At 63.8% G+C, this 19,531-nt stretch overlaps 2 protein-coding genes across 3 annotated transcripts; one reads left to right on the forward strand and one right to left on the reverse strand.

Annotated features, from left to right (window-relative positions):
- Window positions 1-1,718: 1,718 nt before the first annotated feature.
- On the forward strand, window positions 1,719-19,281 carry DEDD (death effector domain containing). The gene is made up of 8 exons (XM_082495910.1): window positions 1,719-3,097; window positions 8,683-9,061; window positions 12,336-12,443; window positions 12,931-13,077; window positions 13,170-13,495; window positions 17,673-17,761; window positions 17,962-18,085; window positions 19,004-19,281. The coding sequence occupies exons 2-8, from the start codon at window positions 8,737-8,739 to the stop codon at window positions 19,181-19,183; spliced, it is 1,299 nt and encodes a 432-aa protein (XP_082352036.1). The 5' UTR covers window positions 1,719-3,097; window positions 8,683-8,736; the 3' UTR covers window positions 19,184-19,281.
- Window positions 14,034-17,289, reverse strand: NIT1 (nitrilase 1). 2 transcript variants are annotated; one of them, XM_082496013.1, is made up of 7 exons: window positions 17,248-17,289; window positions 16,539-16,616; window positions 16,201-16,455; window positions 16,015-16,118; window positions 15,790-15,923; window positions 15,521-15,646; window positions 14,034-15,271 (listed from the first exon to the last, which is right to left on the reverse strand). In XM_082496013.1, coding segments are annotated over exons 1-7 (978 nt in total). In that variant the 5' UTR covers window positions 17,250-17,289; the 3' UTR covers window positions 14,034-14,992. The 2 variants fall into 2 exon arrangements, with proteins under 2 accessions (XP_082352139.1, XP_082352140.1); XM_082496014.1 differs by lacking the exon at window positions 16,539-16,616 and having other exon boundaries at window positions 17,248-17,282.
- Window positions 19,282-19,531: the final 250 nt, after the last annotated feature.

Consider the following 19,531-nt stretch of genomic DNA (forward strand, 5'->3'; position numbering starts at 1 on the left):
GGGGAGGGGGTTGTCCCCCCTCCCCAAAAGGTGTGTGGGGGGGGGTCGTGTCCCCCCCCCCTCCCGTGTTGGTGGTACTCACGGCGGAGCGGAGCGGAGCGGAGCGGAGCGGGTCGGGCAGTGTCGGGGCGCGGCGCCGCCCGGGGGGAAGGCACGGCGGGGGCGGGGGGGGCGGGGGGCGGGGGGGGGGGGGCCCGCTGACTCACCCGCTCCCCGCCCGGCCCCGCTCCGCCCTCATCCCCCCCCCGCCCGGTGTCCCCCGTCCCCCCCCCCCCAATGTGCCCCCGCTGACCCCCCCGTTCTGCCCCACTGCAGACCCCCCCCCCCCATCCTCCCTAATGCCCTCCGGACCCCCCCGATGCTCCCCACTGCCCCCCCCCCCCGGACCCCCCCATCCTCCCTACTGCCCCCCGGACTCCTCCGTTCTGCCCACTCCCCCCCCCCCGTCTGTTGCCCCCCATCCTGCCCCACTGCCCCCCCCCCCCCCCGGACCCCCGATCCTCCCCCACGGCCCACCCAGAACCCCCCGTTGTGCCCCCCCGGACCCCCCCAAACTGCCCCCCGGACTCCTCCGTTCTGCCCCACCGACCCCCCTGGACTGCCCCCCCCCCCCCCACCGACCCCCTATCCTGCCCCCTCCCCCCCCCCCCCCCCGCTGCCCCCGGGAACTGACCCCCCCCCCCGACCCCCCATCCTGACCACTGCCCCCCCCCCCCCCCCCCGCCCAATAACCCCCTTCGGCCCCCCCGGGGCCCCCCCCCCGCCCCCCCTCCAGGCCACCCACGGGGACTCCCCCCATCGTTATCATCATCATCGTTATCACCATCACCATCAATCCCTTCCCCCCCCCCCCCCCCCCCCCGCGGGGACGCCACCCCGGCGCGTGCCGGCGCTAATTAGCGCTAATTGGGTGCCGAGGCGGGGGACCCCGCGGCGGCGGCGGCCCGCGCGTGGCACGAGCGCCCCGCCCCCACGGTGGCGGCGGGGGGGGGACGGGGACGGGGACGGGGACGGACACACACTCCCGGCCCCGCCCCGGAGGGGGCAAAGGTGGAGGGCGTGGAGGGGGGGGAGGGGCCGTGGGACCGGGACGGGGCGAAGGGCGAACGTCGCCACAGCCCTTATCCGGGGGGGGGACACCGCCCGTGTCCACAGGGCCCCCCCCCCCCCGGTGCCCACGGACCCCCCGCCCTCAGCCCCCCCCCTCCCCCCTCCCCCCTCCAGCCAACCCCCCCCAAGGGCCTCCCCGTCCTCCCGGCGCCCCCCCCCCCACCTCACGGACCCCCCCCCCCCCCACCTGAGAGACACCCCCCACACCCCTCCCCTGGCTCTGCCCGCACTCAAGATGGCGGCGCCCCCGCGTGGCCCGCAACGGGCGCGAAGCCGCGCGCGGCCCGCCCCGCCTGCCCGCTCCCGAGGTGGCGGCCGCGCGCCCACGTGGCCTAAGGGCGTGGCGGCCTTGCCAGCTTGCCCTCGCCCAACATGGCGGCCGCTCGCCCACACTCCTGAAGGGCGCTGAAGCCGGCGGCCGGTGACCCGGATGAACCCGCCCTCCCGCCCTTATCCAACAGGGCGGCGCCCTCCCCTGCTTTCCCAACGGGAGTGAAGGCGCAGAGGTGAGCGTGGCCCGGAAGTGGGCGGGGCTCGCCCGGCGCCAGGGGGCGGGGCCTCGTCCCCGGATGTTGCGTCGCTCCGGAGCCGCGGCGGCCGCCTGCGAGCGGGGAGCGGAGCGGACGGAGCCAACATGGCGGCGCCGAGGCTGGGCCGGCTGTGACGGGGAGGCCGCGGCGCCTCAGCCCAGGCAGCCCCGCAGACGCCAGCGGGGCCGTCATCAGCGGAGCGGGGGGCCGAGCCGGCGGGCATGGCGGGGGCGGCGTGAGGGAAGGCCTCGGCGGTCCCTGCGGGTGAGGGGACGGGCCCGGGCCTAGGCCGCCCCCCCTCCCACAACCTCCCCTCAGCGCGGCCGGTACCGGGCAGGGGCAGCGCAGGAGAGGCCTCGGGTGCCCGGGGGATGGGGGCCTAAAGGGGGCCGCAGTGCCGTGGCCGCGGGGCCGAGCCGCTCCCCGCCGACCTCCCCCCCCCCCCCTCCCCTCCCCGCCGCTCCCGGGGCCTCGCGGGGCAGAACGGCGCCGTCCCCGCGCGGCGGCTGCGGCACTTCCGACCGAGAGGCTTAAAAAAAAAAAAAAAAGGGGTGCGGGGAAGGGCCCGGGAGCGGCGGGGGCCGGTAACGGGGAGGGAAGAAGCGAGCGGCCCAGCCAAGCCGTGGCCGCCGGCAGCTTAACCCCCTTTTGGGGGATTTCGTGCTGTATTTTTTGGGGAGCTTTAGGGTGTAATTCTGGGCGAGTCCCCAGTTTTTATTTTTTTGGTGTGTGCTACAAAGGTAGGGCGGGTTGGGCCGGAGCGCCCCTGCGCAGGGCCCGGCTCTCCTGGGAGATCAGCCGGTGGGGAGGAGGCGAGCGCGCTGATTGTGGGTAGGCGCCAAGGAGAAGGTATGGGCTGAATTTTAAAGGAATAACCCAGTTCAGATGACCTTCTCTTGGCTCTTTTATTAAGGTGTATCACTTAACCCGGTCCAGTTTCTGGAGGCGTTGCTATACTCGGAAAGCAAATCGAGGTTTCAGGTGTTCTGAGCACCCTGCCCGTCGCCTGGGTCTGGGAGGGCGGCCTTAAGAACTGCTGGTAAGAAGGGAACAGGGGAGTCAGTTCTTCAGGAATGGTGTCTTCGAAAAAAGAAATGGCCTAGAGAGCGCAGGGTGGGTTCCGGACTTTGCTTTTCCTCCTCCCCGTGTCAATAAATTATTAAGTAGGGGGGGAAAAAAAAAAAAAAAGAAGGTTTTGGGAGAAAAAAATAAATAAATTTGGGTGGCTTCTGGCAAGTCAACCAGCTTTAACACTGACCGCCGATCCCCGACTCTGGAAGTTTGGCTTCCCCGCCGCAAGAGCCATACGTGAAACTCTGTAGGAGCTTCTGCAGTTTTGTTGTAGTTTATTTAAAAAGTTAAGGAGAGAAGGGGATAGAAGACTTCTTAAAAACACTCTCGCTTGGCTGCTGTTTGAATCGTGGATATAAGCAAGACCAGACGAGCTCCTCGCTAAGGTGGGTGTTCCTATATGTATTTTTTCCCCCTCTGATGTACTAACGATTCGCCCATCCCTCCTCTCCTGTGAGGAGCTGCGTGTGTGAGCTTTGTGCTGTCGCGACAGACTGGGAGAGGCTGTCCTCCACGCGTGCAGCCCGGCCTTGCTGGGATTGGTATCGCGGGTCCGGTGGTCGCCTGTGTGTGTTAATAACTGTGGTTGGGCTCACTGTCCCGGCTCGGGGAAGTTTGGGAAGCGTGGCTGCGGGTGAATCCCGATCAGGCATCGTTTTGCTCATGAAAAGGGTGAGATCGGCAAAGCCCCGGCTGACGTCGGTGGCGGTGCGTCCCAGTTACGTGCTGGCGTAGGGGAGGTTCGGGGAGAGCCAGTGGTGCTGCTGGGAGTTTCCAGCTTTGGGATTTTATTTAGGATTTTCCTCTTTTCCCGGTCGGCGTGTGGTGGCTCGGGCGTTGTTCCCGGCTAGTGGTGGTGCTTCGTTTTGGCACCCCGGTAGTAACTGGCGGGGGGTGTTTCTGCGAGGTCCCTTTGCCAGTGCCGGTCGGGGCGGGCGTTAGCGGCGTGTGAAATCAAGGCTGTAGCTGCCGCTCAGTGGCAGAAATTAGGTTGGGGGATTAATGGAAGTGGCAGGAATTAGACGAGGGGGGGATGAATGGAAGTGAAAAAGCTCTTTCTGCACTTAAAAATAAAAATCCCCCTCCCCGAACTAAACCTGTGCGCCAACAGACCCCCCCCCGATCCTCCCCTGAAACAACTGCTGGCAGAACCTTCGTTCCCGTGGGGTTACAAATACTTTGTCCGGTGACACAGCGTGGCTGAACGCTTCCTTCTCCTCCTCTTCCTCCTCCTCCTCCGGCCTTCCCTGCCGCGGGGTGTCCGGGGATGGCCCTTCACGTTCCTCGTCTGCCGGTGACATCAAGTGTGTTCCGCTGGGCTGGGACCGGTGGGTTTGCTGTCCTTAGTGGTGGGTTTGGGATCTTTTTTTGCCCTACGGGTGTCATCGTACCGGCTCAGACCCGCTGACCCAGATACAAAGTGCTACAGAGGGAAGGTCAAAAAAAAAAAAAAAAAAACAAAAACAAAAAAAAAACAAAACCAACCCTCCAAAGAGGACAATTATGGATTAATCTTATTTCTTCTCAGCTCCCTTTGATCGGTTCGTCCTCTGCCCAGCAGGAACTGTTTCTATCCCCACTTTTCTCGTTAATCTGTCTTGTCCCGTAGCGAGTTTGTCAGCTGAGGTTACCTGTCCTGTGGGTGTGATGCCTCGGGATGACGAGTGTTGGGACAGGCATCGGGCTGACCGCAGCACTGTCACCGCAGGCAGTGTCCCATCCATTTGCCGGCCCAGGAATCGGCAAGATTTGCCAGCCGTGTCACCGGGTATTTGGTCCCACAAAAAAGCAGCCTCGGCGAGCGGCTCCTGAGCTGGTGGCCCATCCGGCACGATCCTGGGCTCCTGGGAGAGGATCCGGCTGCAGGTGGAGGTTCGGGGCCGGGACTGCCGTCCCGATGGACGGGATCCGTGCCCTCTGCTCGCCGTGTGCCTGCGGTGTGCTGCGGGGCGGCCGAGCCCTTTCCCGAGGAAGGAGAGGGGACAAAACGTGTTCAGCGTGGCGGCGACTGCAGGAGCTGTCGGGAGGAGAGCTGGGGCGAGCCGAGCAGCCGGAACGACTTGGGACTAATTGCCTTTTCCAAAAGCAGTTTCGTGTTGAAGGTGTCTGAAGAGGAGAGGAAGAAATCTGGTTAACTGCTGCTGGGGCGGTGAAACCAAAGCGTTCGGCTGTTTGTTTCTGTTTGCGTTTCCTTCTCTTTGGTAATGCAGCGCGTTGGGGAAAGCTGGTGCTCGGGTTCTGCCTGGTTCTGGTTCTGCCTGGGGCTGTGCAGCGCCCTTCATCCGGCTCTGCCGCGGCCGGTCAACGCCGAGTTGGGCAGGATCGGATCTGGGCTGCAGCGAAAACGCGACTAGGTGTCTCCCTCGCATCTGTTTGCGGTGCGCCAAGCGGCAGGACGGAGGAGGCTGGGATAGGAAAAAAAATTCACCTCCAAGCCAAATTTCAACTTGGAAGTTGGTATTTGTGACTTCCGTACCCATCCGGGCGGGAATGTGCTGTCAGGAGGTGGGTTTTTGCGGTATTTAACTGAACTTCAGTGGCAAAAACCCCCAGCATCCGCATGGATTAAGTCAGATGTTTGAGTAAGGCTCGGACCGATTAACTGCAGAGCTTTGTAGGCACCAAAAGCTTGTTTTTCCTGTTCACCTTAAATTATTTTAATGATCCTGGAGCGCCGCGGAAGGTCTCCTCCTGAGCAGCTGTGATGTGCTGCTCGTTTGCGCCGGGGTGCAGCGGTCTTCGGGGGATGCCCGTTGTGGGGTCTCGTCGCTTCTGCCCCGGAACGGGAGAGCCACGGCGTGATCGGCCAGCCGGGACGCGGGCAGCTCCTCACCTTCTGCTGGGAGACCTTTTCTGCTCCATACACTCACGATGGGGCCATCCCTTGAGGAAAATCGAAGGATTTTAAAGTTTCTTTTTTTAAATGTACGTGCGCAGCAAAGCGCTACAGCCTTCCGATCCTGTGGGTTTAAGGTGGGAGGAGAGCCAAAGGCGAGGGGAAGCAGGGATCTCTTCCAAGTAGCGGGCGCTGGAATCCCCTGCTTGAAAATAAATTTAAACAGCTTTTTGTGGTTTTGGGTGGTGCAGCTGTAAGGAGCTGCCCCCCGGGACTCAGTACTTCCCCCCCGTCCCCCCCGTCCCCCCCGTCCCCCCAGAGCGTCTGCTCTGCTCAATCTCTTCGTGGTGTGTTTAGGCAGCACAATGTCAAATAGCTTTTGCTTTTTCTTTTTTTTTTTTTTTTTTTTTTTTTCCCCTCTCTGGAAGAAAAAAATGCAATGTAACTCCAGGGTGGTTGGCACTAAATAATCAAAAGATTGCGTCTGCCTAATTTCTGCCTGGGGTTTGTGCAATTCGGTGCTTGGCAAACCCGACTGCAGCAAAACGAGCTGTTTTAAGTGAAATGCTACAAAAGAAGGGTCCCGGGGAGCGGCTCCCGGCACTCGCCGTGGCTCAGGTTCGGGTGGTTCCTCCCGGTTTTGTGGTGCGGTGCAGGTGGAATGGGCACTGCTTTGGGGACAGAGGTCGGGATTCTGGGGCTGCCGCGGGACGATGTTGTGGTGTAAACAGCCAGGCAATTAGCTGATATGTGGGCGTGCGGGTTTGCGTTCCGTCTTTTTATCGCAGAGCTGCTTACGGGACACGGGGAAGAGAGCAGAGACCTCGCCTTGCACCGCTCCTGCCTCTTTCTTGGGTGTTTTGCTTTGTGCAGGGATATTTACAGCTCCCGCTGCAAAACCCCGGGGCAGAGGGAGAGCCGCGGGTGCCGGCTGAGCAGGGCCGGCGGCCACTTGAGCCGCCCGGCCGTGGGTTCATTCACTGGTCGACACTGGTGCCACAGCACCGAACAGGTCTGGATGCAACCGAGGAGCGCCAGGGGCTTTACCGTCAGCTTGAAATGTGGCTTTCGGCAAACGCTTTGGTGGCTCTCAGTGATTTTTTTTTTTTCTGCTCACGACAGTGACCATCAGGACGAAGAGTGTTTGTCTTGATTTTTCTTTTTTTCTTTTTTTTTACACTTTTATTCCGTGTTTGTGCAATTGCCGGGGTGCTGCCACTTGATATTCTGTTGTGACGCAGCCACAGCTCCTGGTAAAGGCCCCTCCATACATAATGTGGCTTTCACAGGGCTTACGAGACCGGAGGAGTCCGTTCCCTCTGCCGGGATGTGCCGGGCTGCGGCCCAGCGCTCTCCGGCTCCTCCGTGGAGCTGATGTGGCTCAGCTCCCGGCGCAGGAGGAGCTGTTGAAGAAGAACCAGACGTTTCTCCCCCCTCTCCTGGCTACAGGCTGTTTGTACCAAGAAATATCTTCACTAGAAGCTGTATCGATACGACTTTTCTACTTGCAGGCGAAGCTGTGCGGTATATATTGCCCTCTCTCCCCCAGCTGGAGTAGTCAGAGCCGCGTCAGACTGTTTTCGGAGCAGCAGTCACTCAACACAATTTTGATTTAAGCTATTTGCATTTTATGATAGGAATTAAAACTCTCCCACAGCACTGGTGGCCGACGGGCCCCATCGAGGGCTCCGCGTTCCCCCGCCTGCCCGGTGCCAGAGCGTGAGTCACCGGCTGTGCTGGGAATAGACCGGAGATTCCTGCCGGTGTCCCGTGTTTACGCCGCCGTTGCCTCACTGTTTTGGGAACCGTAACCAAGCAAAGCCGCTCCGTGGTGACGCCGGGCTGGGGTGAGCTCTCGGCGGGGGGAGAGGGAGCCGTGGCCCGGTGCCGCACGGAGCAGAGCCACTGACCGCGGGGCCGGACCCTGCCCGGAGAACTCCAGGGATGGTACCGCACTGCGATCCCCGCTCTCCTGCAGGCGCTGGTCCGGCATCCCGCAGGGCCGGAGGACTCCTGACCCGGTTACACTAACGAGGGGCCGTCGTTTTAGGGTATAACCGTGATGCAGGGCCAGTGTGACTCCCCTGTACGTGCCGGCCCGCCGAGGGTGCGCATGGGGCAGGTGCCCTTTTGCCACCAGCCTCGAGCCTGAGATGCACTGCAGGCGCTTAAATGCGTTTTGGGGGTCCCAAGGTCCCTCCGCGTAGCTCTGGGGGTACCCTGGGTCCACGCAGTGCCCCAGCGCGTTCCCAGCGCCGCGCAGTTCACTCCTACCCCAATCTCCACGTGCCCCAAGTGACTGGCATTGCCAAACGGCTCGTCACCGATTCCCAGCGTCTCGTGGCTGACTCTGCGGTGGCACGGTGCCGTCCCCAGGCACGGGACACCTTAATGTCACCCGCTTCGCTGTGACAGTGTTTGGTCCCCGAAGGAGGCCAGGCAAGGGCCAGGATTCCTGCGGGTCCCTCCTCTCGTCAGCCGTGTGCGTGACTCCCCACAGCTCTCGGGGAAGAAACAAAGGTGTCGGTGCTGCTGAAAGAGAGCCGGGTGACTGCAGAGCCATGAGGAACTTCGCCGGGGGGGGCCGTAACCGGGTGAGAAACCTGCTGAGGCGGGGAGGGTGAGCCCTGAGTCGGGTGCTGAAGCCAGTCTGACAAGGCTTGCTCTCCTCTGGCTTTGAAGCCGAGCAGGTCGGGGCCTGCCGAGCGGCTGATTCCCTTCTCCCTTGATGTTTCGGCATGATACCGGTGGCTGCGCCGAATGGCTTTGTGCGGCTAGCGCCCGCTGGTGCGGCGGTGGAGGGTTTAGGCTGTCGAGCTGCCTGCTCGGCTTTGCTGGGGGGGAGGACATCGGTCCTTGCCTGTGTCACGGTCTGGAGCCCCATAGCTCGTAGGTGTTTCTGCCAGACGGGGTTTGGGGTCATAAGTTAACGTGGCAGAGCCCTGTCGGTGCTGGCAGAGCCCGGTGCCATCCGTCTGGTACCCAACCCTCGATTTTTGGGGCTAGATGCTCCGGCAGAGGAGAGGATGAGTCGCCGCTGAACGTGGAGGTGTGGTGGAGGGACGCAGAGTGGGGTTTTTAACCGAGTCTCGATGGGGCCGGGATTAAAGCTTGTTGGCCCTCTTTGTCTTCTAGGGTTGCGGTGCGAAGAGGAGCCGCCGGCTCGGCGCGTGCCGGCAGCGGTGGAAGATGGCCGCCTTCAAACGGAGCCGAGCGCAAGCCTGGCCGGAGGAACAGGGCGACCGGGAGCACGGGCTGTACAGCCTGCACCGCATGTTCGACATCGTGGGCACCCACCTGACCCACCGGGACGTGCGGGTGCTCTCCTTCCTCTTCGTGGACGTGATCGACGATTACGAGAGGGGGATGATCCGCAGCGGCCGGGACTTCTTGCTGGCGCTGGAGCGGCAGGGCCGCTGCGACGAGACCAACTTCCGACAGGTGCTGCAACTGCTGCGGATCATCACTCGCCACGACCTGCTGCCGTACGTCACCCTCAAGAGGCGACGGGCTGGTAAGTGACGCCATTGGTAGCCCGGGACCACTCCCTAACGAAGCTCACTTCGTTATTCTCCTGTTTCTCCTCGCTGACGCCCGGCAGGTGCGGTGGTTAAAGGAACCTGAGGGTTGTAAGGACAACCGGCTGCTGGAACAGCGGGGAAATGCCGGCAGGGAAGGCAAACGGGTATTTCATAGGGTTTTAGCAAGTGCCCACGCACAGTTTTGGGGGCTTAAAGCCTCGTTTCGTTTCTGGCAAGAACCGAAGTCTCCTCCTTCCTTTAGCGGCAGAGAACCGGGATTCCTGCTGCATGCTGTGCAGCTCGGTGACTCCCGGCTCTCCCAGCTCCTGCTGTGCGTCTCCAGTTTTTAGGGTAATGCTCCTTTTGGCCCAAAGTCTCACGAGGTGCCGTGGGTGGCCTCAGAGCCGCGCCGGGGGTGGGGGGCGAGAAGGAGCCGGCAGGGTCCGGGGAAGCTCGTGGCTGCTGTGCTTGACGTGCCGTTGGCGGGGGAACCCTGCTCCTCTTCTCGGGGGTGAGACGAGTTTGGGAAGGCGACTGGTGTCCCCCCCCCGAGCTGGTGCTGTCGGTCCTGCGGTGTGTGGTACGCAGAGGGGCCAGAGTGAGAAACCCGTGTCCAAATTCAGACTTTTTTCCGCCCATTTTCCAGTGAGGTGCCCCAAACCCTCTTTTGGCTGCCCCTTTCACCCCCCTCCCCTCTCTCTCGTGGCTCGGAGATCCCAGCAGTGACCCGACCCTTCGGATCTGGATAACTTGGTGGGTTTTCGGTCGCTTCATGGAGCTGCCAGGCTGAGCTGACCCCCTGCCCTCCGCCAGCTCGGCCCCGTGCCTTTTTTTGATGAAAAACCTCGATTTACAGTTCAAGGAGCCTAACCCCGATTAACCAGAACTGGAGGAGTCGCAAAGGAGAGCGCACTTGTTGCCGGGGCTGTGTAAGGCAGCTGCTCCTGCAGGATTTGACCTCTGAAATTTGCATCTTCTCTTTAAATTAAGATAATTGGGCTTGCTTGGCAGTTCCAGGCTGCTGAGTCTCCCCAGTTTCTGCTCGCAACTGTGGGCAGCGGTGCTGTTCCCCGCCAGCACTTGGCAAAGCGGTGAGCGCAAGTAGAGGCAGGTGCTAAATCTCCCTGTTTTTGGGGGGGGGGGGTGAGAGGAGGGATGGCAGTACCGGAGTGAACAAACCCTGCGAGCTGGGGCTGTCACCGAGCCCCGTGTCACCTCTGTCCCGCCAGCGGCAGACTGGATCGGGCGGCTTAAAATTAACGGGGTTTTTGCTCAGTCACTTCTTAATCAACATCGGGGAGAGGACGGGGATGCTGCTGCCTCGTGCCGCCCCAAAACGCCAGAGACGTCCAGCGCTGCTCGACCTCGTGGGACGGAGCACGAGCACGGCAGCAGCCCTGCCTGCACCCACACCCCGGCCCGTGCAGGCTCAGACCAGACGCCGTGGTGATTTTCCCATTATCTGACCTTTTCTGGGAGCCGGGAGCACGCTCGCTGCCCCATGTGCCGGCAGAGCCCCTCTCGGCGCGGCCGGCACCGCCGACGGGTGCGAACAGGCAGAGGTGGCTGTTTACGAGGGTCAGCGCTGGTGTAACCTTCCAGCGCGCTTCCTCCGCAGCAAGCCAAGAAAAACTAGAGGAAAAGGGAAAGCGGCGGGCAGGCGCGTTACAGGGCCCAGCTGTGCGGCGCTCGGATTCGGGGAGGTTTCCTGAGATGTCGGTTCCATGGGGCACAGGGATGGATCCGCGGCTCTGCATTCCCCAGTTCGTGTAGGGGTCTTGGGGTGTCACACCATTATTTCTGTGTTCTTGAGCAGCTTTTTGCTTGTTTCACGCAAAAATCCAAACCGAAGAGGCTCTCGGCTGCTGTACCTCGGTCGGCTGGAGCCAGGCGAGCCCTCCCCACGTCAGGTTTTGGTGGTTTTCGGTGGTGTGGGATGGATTGATATTAAAGCGCGATACCCACGTGGTCGGGGAGGCGGAGGTCGGCGTTCGCGTCTCCGTACGCTGGCGAGGAGCGATGCTCCGTACTCGTGAGATCTCGTTCCCGCGATGTCTCCAGCTGCGCTTGGGTGGAAACGGTTTAATTAAATGCACAAAAATAGCATTGCAAAAAGCTGTAAGAAAGGCACCGCACACGTGGTTTATAACGCGCAGCGCTTTGCATTTAAAGAGGAGGGGTTGGTCGGTTAAAGGAAGTCTCCGCCGGACTTAACGAGCTGGCTCTCGTTTCTGGTTCCCGTGTCCTCCCAGACCCCAAAGTGGGGCAGGAGGTCTCGTCTCCTCCTGCCTCGTTCTTATTCCTGGCTCTGAAAAGGAGTGAACCCCTGTCCCGAATCACCTCAGCGCAGCCGGGGCCGGCCGGGTGAAGGCGGGGAGAGCCGCAGCCTTGGCCGGCTTCGGTCCGGCGGGGATGGGAGGGATCCTGCCCGGGGACGGGCAGTGCTCTGAGCTCACCAAACAGAACGAAAACAACCCATGGAAAATGTCATGGCCCTCAAAAAAAAAAATAACTCGTTACACCCCATAATTGCTCAGCAGCTGCTTCTGCTCAGCAGCTCGATGCTCCTCAAAACCCTGCGTCCTGCCAGGCCATGACTTCGAAGGGTTTGTTATGCCAAATTCGGGTAAATAACGTAGGCTCAACGTTCCGGGTGTGCGCCAGTTTATCTAAAGCATTTCAAGCCGCCAGGTCCGTCCCGGGGACCTGGAGCTGCTGCCTTCCTCCCCCCCTGGCTCCGCTCTGCCGGGGCTGCGGAGGAGGAGGAAGAGGAGGAGGAGGAGCGGCTGCTCCCCCAGACCTTTGCTCAGCCCCCCACGAGCCGTGGGAGCTCGTGTGGGGAGCACGGGACGAACATGGGGCTGGTCGAAGCGATTGCCCAGGTACGTACAACCCAGTGCCGCGCCGGCGCGGTGTTGGAAGCGCTGCCCGCCTTGGCCGGAGTCGTTCCCAGGGGATCGCGTGCATGCTGGGCTGCTCCGCGGCCGAGTGTTGGGAGTATCTATGGTAACTCATGGAAATGGCCTTTCCTGCGTTGCCGCCGCCGGCAGCTTGGCTCCCAAACGGGGATTTTTCCGAGAGGACTGGCTGGAGAAACGCCGCCGCGCGCAGGGGGAGGCGCAGGGGCTCAAACATGTCTCGGCGCCCGCTGAGTCGGGGCAGATCTGCCCTGGCTACCCCCGAAAGGGACCCGTCCCCCCTCTCTTCCCTCTGAAAGGGACCTGTGTTCCCCCCCCTAACGTGACCTGTGTCCCCTCTCTCTTCCAGTGTGTCCGGACCTGGTGGACAAGTACCTGGAGGAGACGTCCATTCGCTACGTGACGCCCCGAGCTCACGGCGAGGCGGAGCACGGCCTCGGCCACCCCCATAAATCAGGTGGGTGCAGGCGCCCGCGGGCAGACCACCGTCACCGTCCCGCTTCTGCCGCCTCGGCTGCCACTGGGAGCGCGGGGACTTGCCTGCGGCTGGCGGTGACGGTTCTGTCACTGCTGTAGTGACACCTGGCCCCGCTGCCACCAGCCCCACACTTTTGGGGGGGGTTTTACAGCCCTCCCCATAACCGCAGCGCCGTGGGGAGGCTGTTCGGTGCCATTTGGGGTTCCCTCTCGGGACTTGCGCGGGCTCCTGGGGTTGCCTTGGGACAAGTGTCCCGGGATGGGGGGGGGGACAACAGGAGGTGGCAGCAGTGTGGGAAGGGAGGGGGGGGCTGAATTTTGGTGTCGGGGCTGGAGCAGAAGTGCTCAAATGCAGATTTGGAGGGCGAGCGGTCCCCGGAGCTTTGAGAGGGGGGAGCGGCTCCCCCGAGATGTCCCCAGGGAGAGGGTGGGGGGGGCTCAGCATCCTCCGTCCTCTCCCCGTGCAGTGCCTCCCCACCACCCCGTGGTCTGCTGCTCCTCTGCGGGACCCCAAATCTGTACCAAGAGGCCCGGCCGTGGCAGGACCCTCCTCAGCAGCCAGCGCAAGAGGAGGAAGTCGGCGACGCCGGACCCTAAGGAGAAGCAGACCTGCGGTAAGAGCCTCCTGGGGGGGGACTTGAGGGGGAGGTTTTGGGGGTTCCCGACCCCACACCAGAGCGCTCACCGCCCTCTCCGCTTCCCTCAGACATCCGCCTGCGAGTCCGAGCCGAGTACTGCCAGCACGAGACGGCGCTTCAAGGCAACGTCTTCTCCAACAAGCAGGACCCCTTGGAGCGCCAGTTCGAGCGCTTCAACCAGGCCAACACCATCCTGAAGTCCCGGGACCTGGGCTCCATCATCTGTGACATAAAATTCTCAGAGCTCACCTACCTCGACGCGTTCTGGCGCGATTACATCAACGGCTCTTTGCTGGAAGCCCTCAAGGGCGTCTTCATCACGGACTCGCTCAAACAAGCCGTGGGCCACGAAGCCATCAAACTGCTGGTCAATGTGGACGAGGAGGATTACGAGGTCGGGCGCCAGAAACTCCTGAGGAACTTGATGCTGCAGACGGCGCCCTGACGCCCGACGCCGCTCGGTGGGATCCAAGCTTTTTCCTTCTCCTTTTTTGTTGTGTTTTTTGTTTGTTTTTTTTTTTTTTTGTTTTGTTTCCTTTTTTTTTTGTTTGTTTTTTTTTTTTTTCCTAAAAGAAAAGGAAAAGACGATTGAAACCCCCCGCCCGGTACTGGGCAACTCTGGGGTGGGAGCCGGGCTGGAGCCGCGGGGAGCGCCGGAGGCTTACGTGTTCCCACACCCCCTCCCTGTCCTGTCACCTCCTCTCTCGCTTCGTTTTCCTTCCCCCCCCTCCCCCCTCCTTTTATTTTGTATCCATTAAAAACAAACAAACAAAAAAAGGCAAAAATCCTGCCTGGGGCGCGTCAGTGGCGGGGCTGGGGGGGCGCCGGGGGTGGGGGCGGGCGGCGGGTGTTTGTACCGGGGTGGGCTCAGCGCCAGGTTTGGGGGTGGCTTTGTCCCTCTCCTGCCCTCGCGTCACCGTCGTGGGGGGCACTGTGGGCAGTGTCCCCCTCTCCATTTCTCCTTCAAACAACTCCCCCCCCCTCGTTGCCTCAGTGGGTTTCTCAGGAGTAAAAACCGTCCCCGCGGTGTCCCCTGGACCATGTGCCTTCGTGTCCCCCTCCCCTGTGGGGGCCGTGGGAGGGGGGGGGAGGACCAGCGCCGAGGGACGCCCCGAAATCCCCTGCCTGTCCCTTCTGCGGCCGCCTGGCCCTGTCCCTCCCCCTCTCCAGCTGGCGACTGGGACAAACTGGGACAAGGGGCAGGCAGGGGCGGCACGGTCTCTGCCTGTTGCTGGCAGCAGGCAGCACAGCCTCTGCCTGCACGCGGCGCAGGGGGGCTGGCAGCGTGCGGACCTTGGATGTGGCCCCCCTTGTCCCCAGAGAGCCCCCAAAATGGCCTATTTCCCCCCCCCCCCCAACTGCTCCTTGGGGGGTCAGTGAGTTTTTTCCAGCTCCATCCTGGTTTTGTGGTTTTTCTCCCCGTCCCTGCTCAGCTGCTGGGGGGGGGGGGTGCAGACCCTCCCTGGCACTTGTGGTGCGTGTGACCCCCTCCCCCCCCGGGGCACGCGGCGTCCCCCTCCCGCCCCCTCCGCTTTACGGACGATTCTGGCACAACTTGGTGTAATTTCTGTGACTTCTGTATTTTTTAAACTTCAATATAACGGTCATATTCCCTGTGTAGCTTTTGGGTTTCTTGAAATAAACATCTACCGCAGCGCCTGGCTCCTTCCTTCCGTGCCGGGGGGGACCCCAGACCCCCCCCCCAGCAGCGCAGGGGCTTTGGGGGGACGCCTAAAAAGAGGGGGGGTGGGGGGGAACGCATGACCCTCCTGGCTGTGGCACAGGGGACCGGGGAGCCCTGAGTGCTTCTTGCTGCTGTGTTTTGGGGAGAAACGGTCTGAAACGGAGCAGATCTGGCCCAGCTATGGATTTCACAGCACCGGTGAGGGGCTCATGGCGCCGGCGCCAGTCCTGCGGCCGCCACGGTGCCGTAGAGGTCGGGCCGGCGGTGGCCATGCACTGGGATCTCCCGGCGGACGCGGTGCAGGTAGTCAAGGTCGATCTCGGCGTAGCAGAGCCCCGGTCCCTCACGGCACTGGGCCACCACGGCGCCCCAGGGGTCCACCACCAGCGAGTGGCCGTAGGATGTCCGGCGCTCGTGGTTTTTCCCGGTCTGGGCGGCGGCCACCACGTAGCACTGGCTCTCGATGGCCCGGGCCCGCAGCAGCACCTGTGGGGGGACACGTCGCTGCCAGACGTGGGGACACTGCAGCCAGGCTGGCTGTGCCACGTCCCCTTTCAATACCCCCCCAAAAAAGAGGCTTTTCATCTTAAATTTGCCCCTCTTGGCTGCAGCAGGATTCACTCCCACATGCTCGGTCATTGGGGTGAGGGCTCAGCCCCGATCTGACAGTCCCCCAGGGTGTCCCCAGCCCTGTGGGGGGGGGACAAGGGATGAGCTGGGGGGGGCTGAGCTCACCTCCCAGTGCGCCGAGCCCGTGGGGACGGTGAAGGCTGAGGGGTAGGTGAGGATCTCGGCGCCGGCACGGCGCAGCGCCAGCGAGATCTCGGGGAAGCGCAGGTCATAGCAGATGGAGAGGCCGAGCTGGAGGGAATGAGGAGGGGACATCAGTGAGGACACGGCGCCTGACCCCGTGGGGGCTCTGGGCAGAGGTTTGGGGGACAGCGGAGGGGACACGGTGCCAGGGAGCCCCTCGCGGTCCCCAGAGGCGCCTGTCTGCCCCGTACCTTCCCTGCCGGCGTGCTGACCGGGGCCAGGATCTCGGTGCCGGGGTTGGTGAAGCTGCTCTCCTTCATGGTGACGCGTCCCTCCAGCTCCACGTCACACAGGTGTGTTTTCCTATAGGCGGCCACCAGGCGACCTGGGGACGAGAAGGTGTGAGGGGAAAGGGGGGATGTCTGTGGGGGTCTGGGGACCCCCAAGGTCGGCGGGGCAGGGCCGAGGACTCTGACCTGCGGGGTCCAGCAGCGCGTGGCAGTTGTAGATGCGCTGTGTGGTGGGCCAGTCTCGGCCACGCTCGTGGAAGCCGCCCAGGGACAGCCACACACCGCAGTCCCTGGGGACAGGGGGAACCCGGCATCACCCGGAGATCTCCCTCTCCGCCACCAGGCTCTGCGGGACCGGGTGCCCCCCGGTACCTTGCCAGCGTGGCGTAGCGTCCCATGAGGTCCCCGTCCAGCCCCTCGGCCAGGCTGAGGGTCTGCGCCGTGTCAGAGCCGATGTAGTCGAATCCCTCGGGGAGGAAGACGAGGCAGGCGCCGCGAGCGGCCGCTTCCCGCACCAGCCCGGCGCAGGCAGCGAAGTTCAGCTCCTTGTCAGGCGTGGAGGTGACCTGGCCCACGGCCACCAGCGGCTTCAGCCCCGGGGGACCTGCCATGGCGCGGGGCGGCCGGCTGCGGCACAGTGCGGGCGTCAGTCCCGGGAACACCGGCAGCCCCACAGGCGGGCCCCCCCCCTCTGTGTCCCCCCAGGGTACCTGCCCGCGGTACCGGAGCTGTGTGGGCGTCTCGGGGTGCAGAGGCAGCGCAGGGGGGTCCGGGGCACCACGCTCAGCCTGGGGCCGGGGGGACACCGGGGTGGGGAGGGGGGTCACGGCCGCTGCCTGGTCCCAGTGCCGGGGGGACGACGACACACACATGGCCCCGGGGGACCCACAGCGAAGGGGACAGCGTCGGCCCCACAAAGGGGCCCGTGGGGGAGTGTGATGGGCCAGAACCCTCCTGCAGCCCCACAGCCCCCAGGCCAGACCCCAACTGCCCCAGCACCCCCCAACTGTCCCCCAGCACCCTCCAAACTACCCCAGGCCAGGCCCCAACTGCCCCAGCACCCCTCAAACTACCCCCAAACTGCCCCAGGCCAGACCCCAAATGCCCCGGCACCAACAAATTGCCCCCAGCACCCTCCAAACTGCCCCCGGCACCCCTCAAACTGCCCCCAGCTCTGCCCCAGGCCAGACCCCAACTGCCCCAGCACCCCACAGCTGCCCCCAGCACCCCCCATTTCCCTCAGCTCGGCCCCACCTCAGCCCCCCACCTGCCCCCAGGCCCCATCACCCCCCCACAATGGCCCCATTTACCCCAAATCTCTCCCTCCCACACCCCCACCGATAACCCTCTGCGCCTCCCAACTGCCCCCCTGCCCCTGCCCGCCCCCCCCAAGCCTCCCCGGCGCCCCCCGGCCCGTACATGCCCCTCCGGCGGCACCGAGGGGACGCGGGCAAAGTCCCCCCAGCCGCGCCCGCAGCAAAGATGGCGCCAGCGCCGCTGCCCTCTACCAAGATGGCGCCCGGGCGGACCCCGCCCTGTTTCCGGTCTGTGCCGGAAGAGGCGGTGCCCGCGGCGCGGTGAGGGGGTGGGGGGGAAGATGGCGGACAGCGCGAAGGGGCGGCCGGCGGCGGCCCCCGGAGGGAAAGCGCTGACGGCGGAGCAGGTCTGGGTCGGGGGGCGGCGGAGGGGGCCGGGCGGGGGCCGGGAACCGGGGGAGGGGCCCTGGGCCGGGCCGGGCCGGGCCGGGCCCTGGCCCTGGCGGGGGGTCCCCGGGCAGCGGGGAGGGGGGTCCCGGGTAGGCCCCGCGGGCGGTCCCGGCCCTGTCACCGTCGCTGTCCCCACAGGTGGTGGCCCGGTTCAACCGGCTGCGGCAGGAGCAGCGGGGCCTGGCCTCGAAGGCGGCCGAGCTGGAGCTGGAGCTGAACGAGCACAGGTGGGACTCGGGGGGGGATCCGGGCCGCCGGGGCCTGCGCTGCCTCTCCCTCCTCTCCCTCCTCTCCCTCCTCTCCCTCCTCTCCCTCCTCTCCCTCCTCTCCCTCCTCTCCCTCCTCTCCCTCCTCTCCCTCCTCTCCCTCCTCTCCCTCCTCTCCCTCCTCTCCCTCCTCTCCCTCCTCATCCTCCTCTCCCTCCCAGCCTGGTCATCGAGACGCTGCGGGAGGTGGATCCCACGCGCAAGTGTTACCGCATGGTGGGCGGCATCCTGGTGGAGCGAACTGTCAAGGAGGTGCTGCCGGCCCTGGAGAACAACAAGGAGCAGGTGAGGCCCCCCCCCCCCCACTCCCGGCACCCCTGGACCCCCAGAGCCCCCCAGGATCCCTGAGCCACCTCAGCCCGCCCAGCGACCCCCCTGAGCCCCCTTTGGGACCCCCTAGGACTTCCCAAGCCGCCCCTGGACCTCCCGAGACTCCCAGAGTCCTCCTGGGACCCTAAAGTCATAGAATCATTGAATCATGAAATGGCTTAGGTTGGAAAGGACCTTGAAGATCATGGAGTTCCAACCCCCCCACCATAGGCAGGGACACCTCCCGCCAGCCCAGGTTGCCCAAGGCCACGTCCAGCCTGGCCTTGAACACCTCCAGGGATGGGGCCTCAACAACCTCTCTGGGCAACCTGTGCCAGTGCCGCACCACCCTCACAGTGAAAAACTTCTTCCTAATGTTCGATCTGAACCTGCCCTCTTCCAGTTTAAAGCCATTCCCCCTCGTCCTATCGCTACATGTCCCAGTAAAAAGTCCTTCCCCAGCTCTCCTGTAGGCCCCCTTTAGGCAATGGAAGGCCGCAATAAGATCTCCCCAGTGCCTTCTCCAGGCTGAACAGCCCCAACTCTTTCAGCCTCTCCTCAGGACCCCTATGAGCCCCCCTTGGGACCCCGCAGACCCCACCCCGAGGCACCCCAGAGCCCCTTGAACTCCCTTTGGGACCCCTGGACCCTCCCAGGGCCCTCAGAGCCCACCCGAGACCCTCGGAGACCCCACAAGCACCTCCTGTGAACCTGTGACCCCCTGAGCACCCTGGGGAGACCCTTGAGCCCCCCCACGCCCCCTAAGCCACTCCAGGTGCCCCCCTGAGCCCCACTTTGGACCCCCTAGAGCCCCCCTGGGACCTCACCCCTCTCCTGTCTAACTCCCCCTGACCCCTCTCTCTTCCCCGCCCCCTCCCCTCTTTTTTTCCCCAGATCAGCAAAATCATCGAGTCGCTGACGCAGCAGCTGCAGGCGAAGGGCCGGGAGCTCAACGAGTTTCGGGAGAAGCACAACATTCGCCTGGTGGGGGAAGACGACCCCCGGCAGCCCCCCAAGGAGGGGCCCGAGGGCGCGGGGGCCAAGGGCAGCGCGGCGGGCGTCCTGGTCTCCTAGCTCCCCCTCCCCCCGCCCCCCCCCCTTCCCCCCCGCGCTGTGTTTAGTGCTGCTCCTGATGTGTTTTTGTTAAATAAATGTCTTTTTTTTTTCCTTTGGCCGCGGGCCAGGCGTGGGCGCTGAGGGCGGCTGCCGCTTCCCGGGCTCTGGGGAGGGGGGAGAAAAGGGGGGTGCAGCCCCGGGGGGGGGGAGCAGACCTCCCCTCCCTGGCTCTCCACAGGGGCCCCCAGTCCTACTGTCCCCTCTGTCTGGGGGGAGGTGACACTTTGGGGACATTGAGAGGGGGGAGACGGTGGCTCTGGGCTGTCCTCAGCTGCTGTTTTCCTGCTCTGGCTGCCAAAAATGCTC

This window comes from Vanellus vanellus (assembly GCF_965231255.1).
Source record: "Vanellus vanellus genome assembly, chromosome: 27".
Classification (NCBI taxonomy): domain Eukaryota; kingdom Metazoa; phylum Chordata; class Aves; order Charadriiformes; family Charadriidae; genus Vanellus; species Vanellus vanellus.

Bases quoted from the DNA above. Each gene is read 5' to 3' on its own strand.
- DEDD (XM_082495910.1), top strand. From the start codon at position 8,737: ATGGCCGCCTTCAAACGGAGCCGAGCGCAAGCCTGGCCGGAGGAACAG. The intron at 12,444-12,930 runs GTGGGTGCAGGC...CTCCCCGTGCAG, and splicing joins CGGCCACCCCCATAAATCAG to TGCCTCCCCACCACCCCGTG. The intron at 13,496-17,672 runs GTCGGGCGCCAG...CTGTCCCCACAG, and splicing joins TGGACGAGGAGGATTACGAG to GTGGTGGCCCGGTTCAACCG.
- NIT1 (XM_082496013.1), bottom strand. The intron at 16,119-16,200 runs GTACCGGGGGGC...CCCTGTCCCCAG, and splicing joins CGCTACGCCACGCTGGCAAG to GGACTGCGGTGTGTGGCTGT. The intron at 15,272-15,520 runs GTGAGCTCAGCC...GTCCCCCCACAG, and splicing joins CGGGCTCGGCGCACTGGGAG to GTGCTGCTGCGGGCCCGGGC.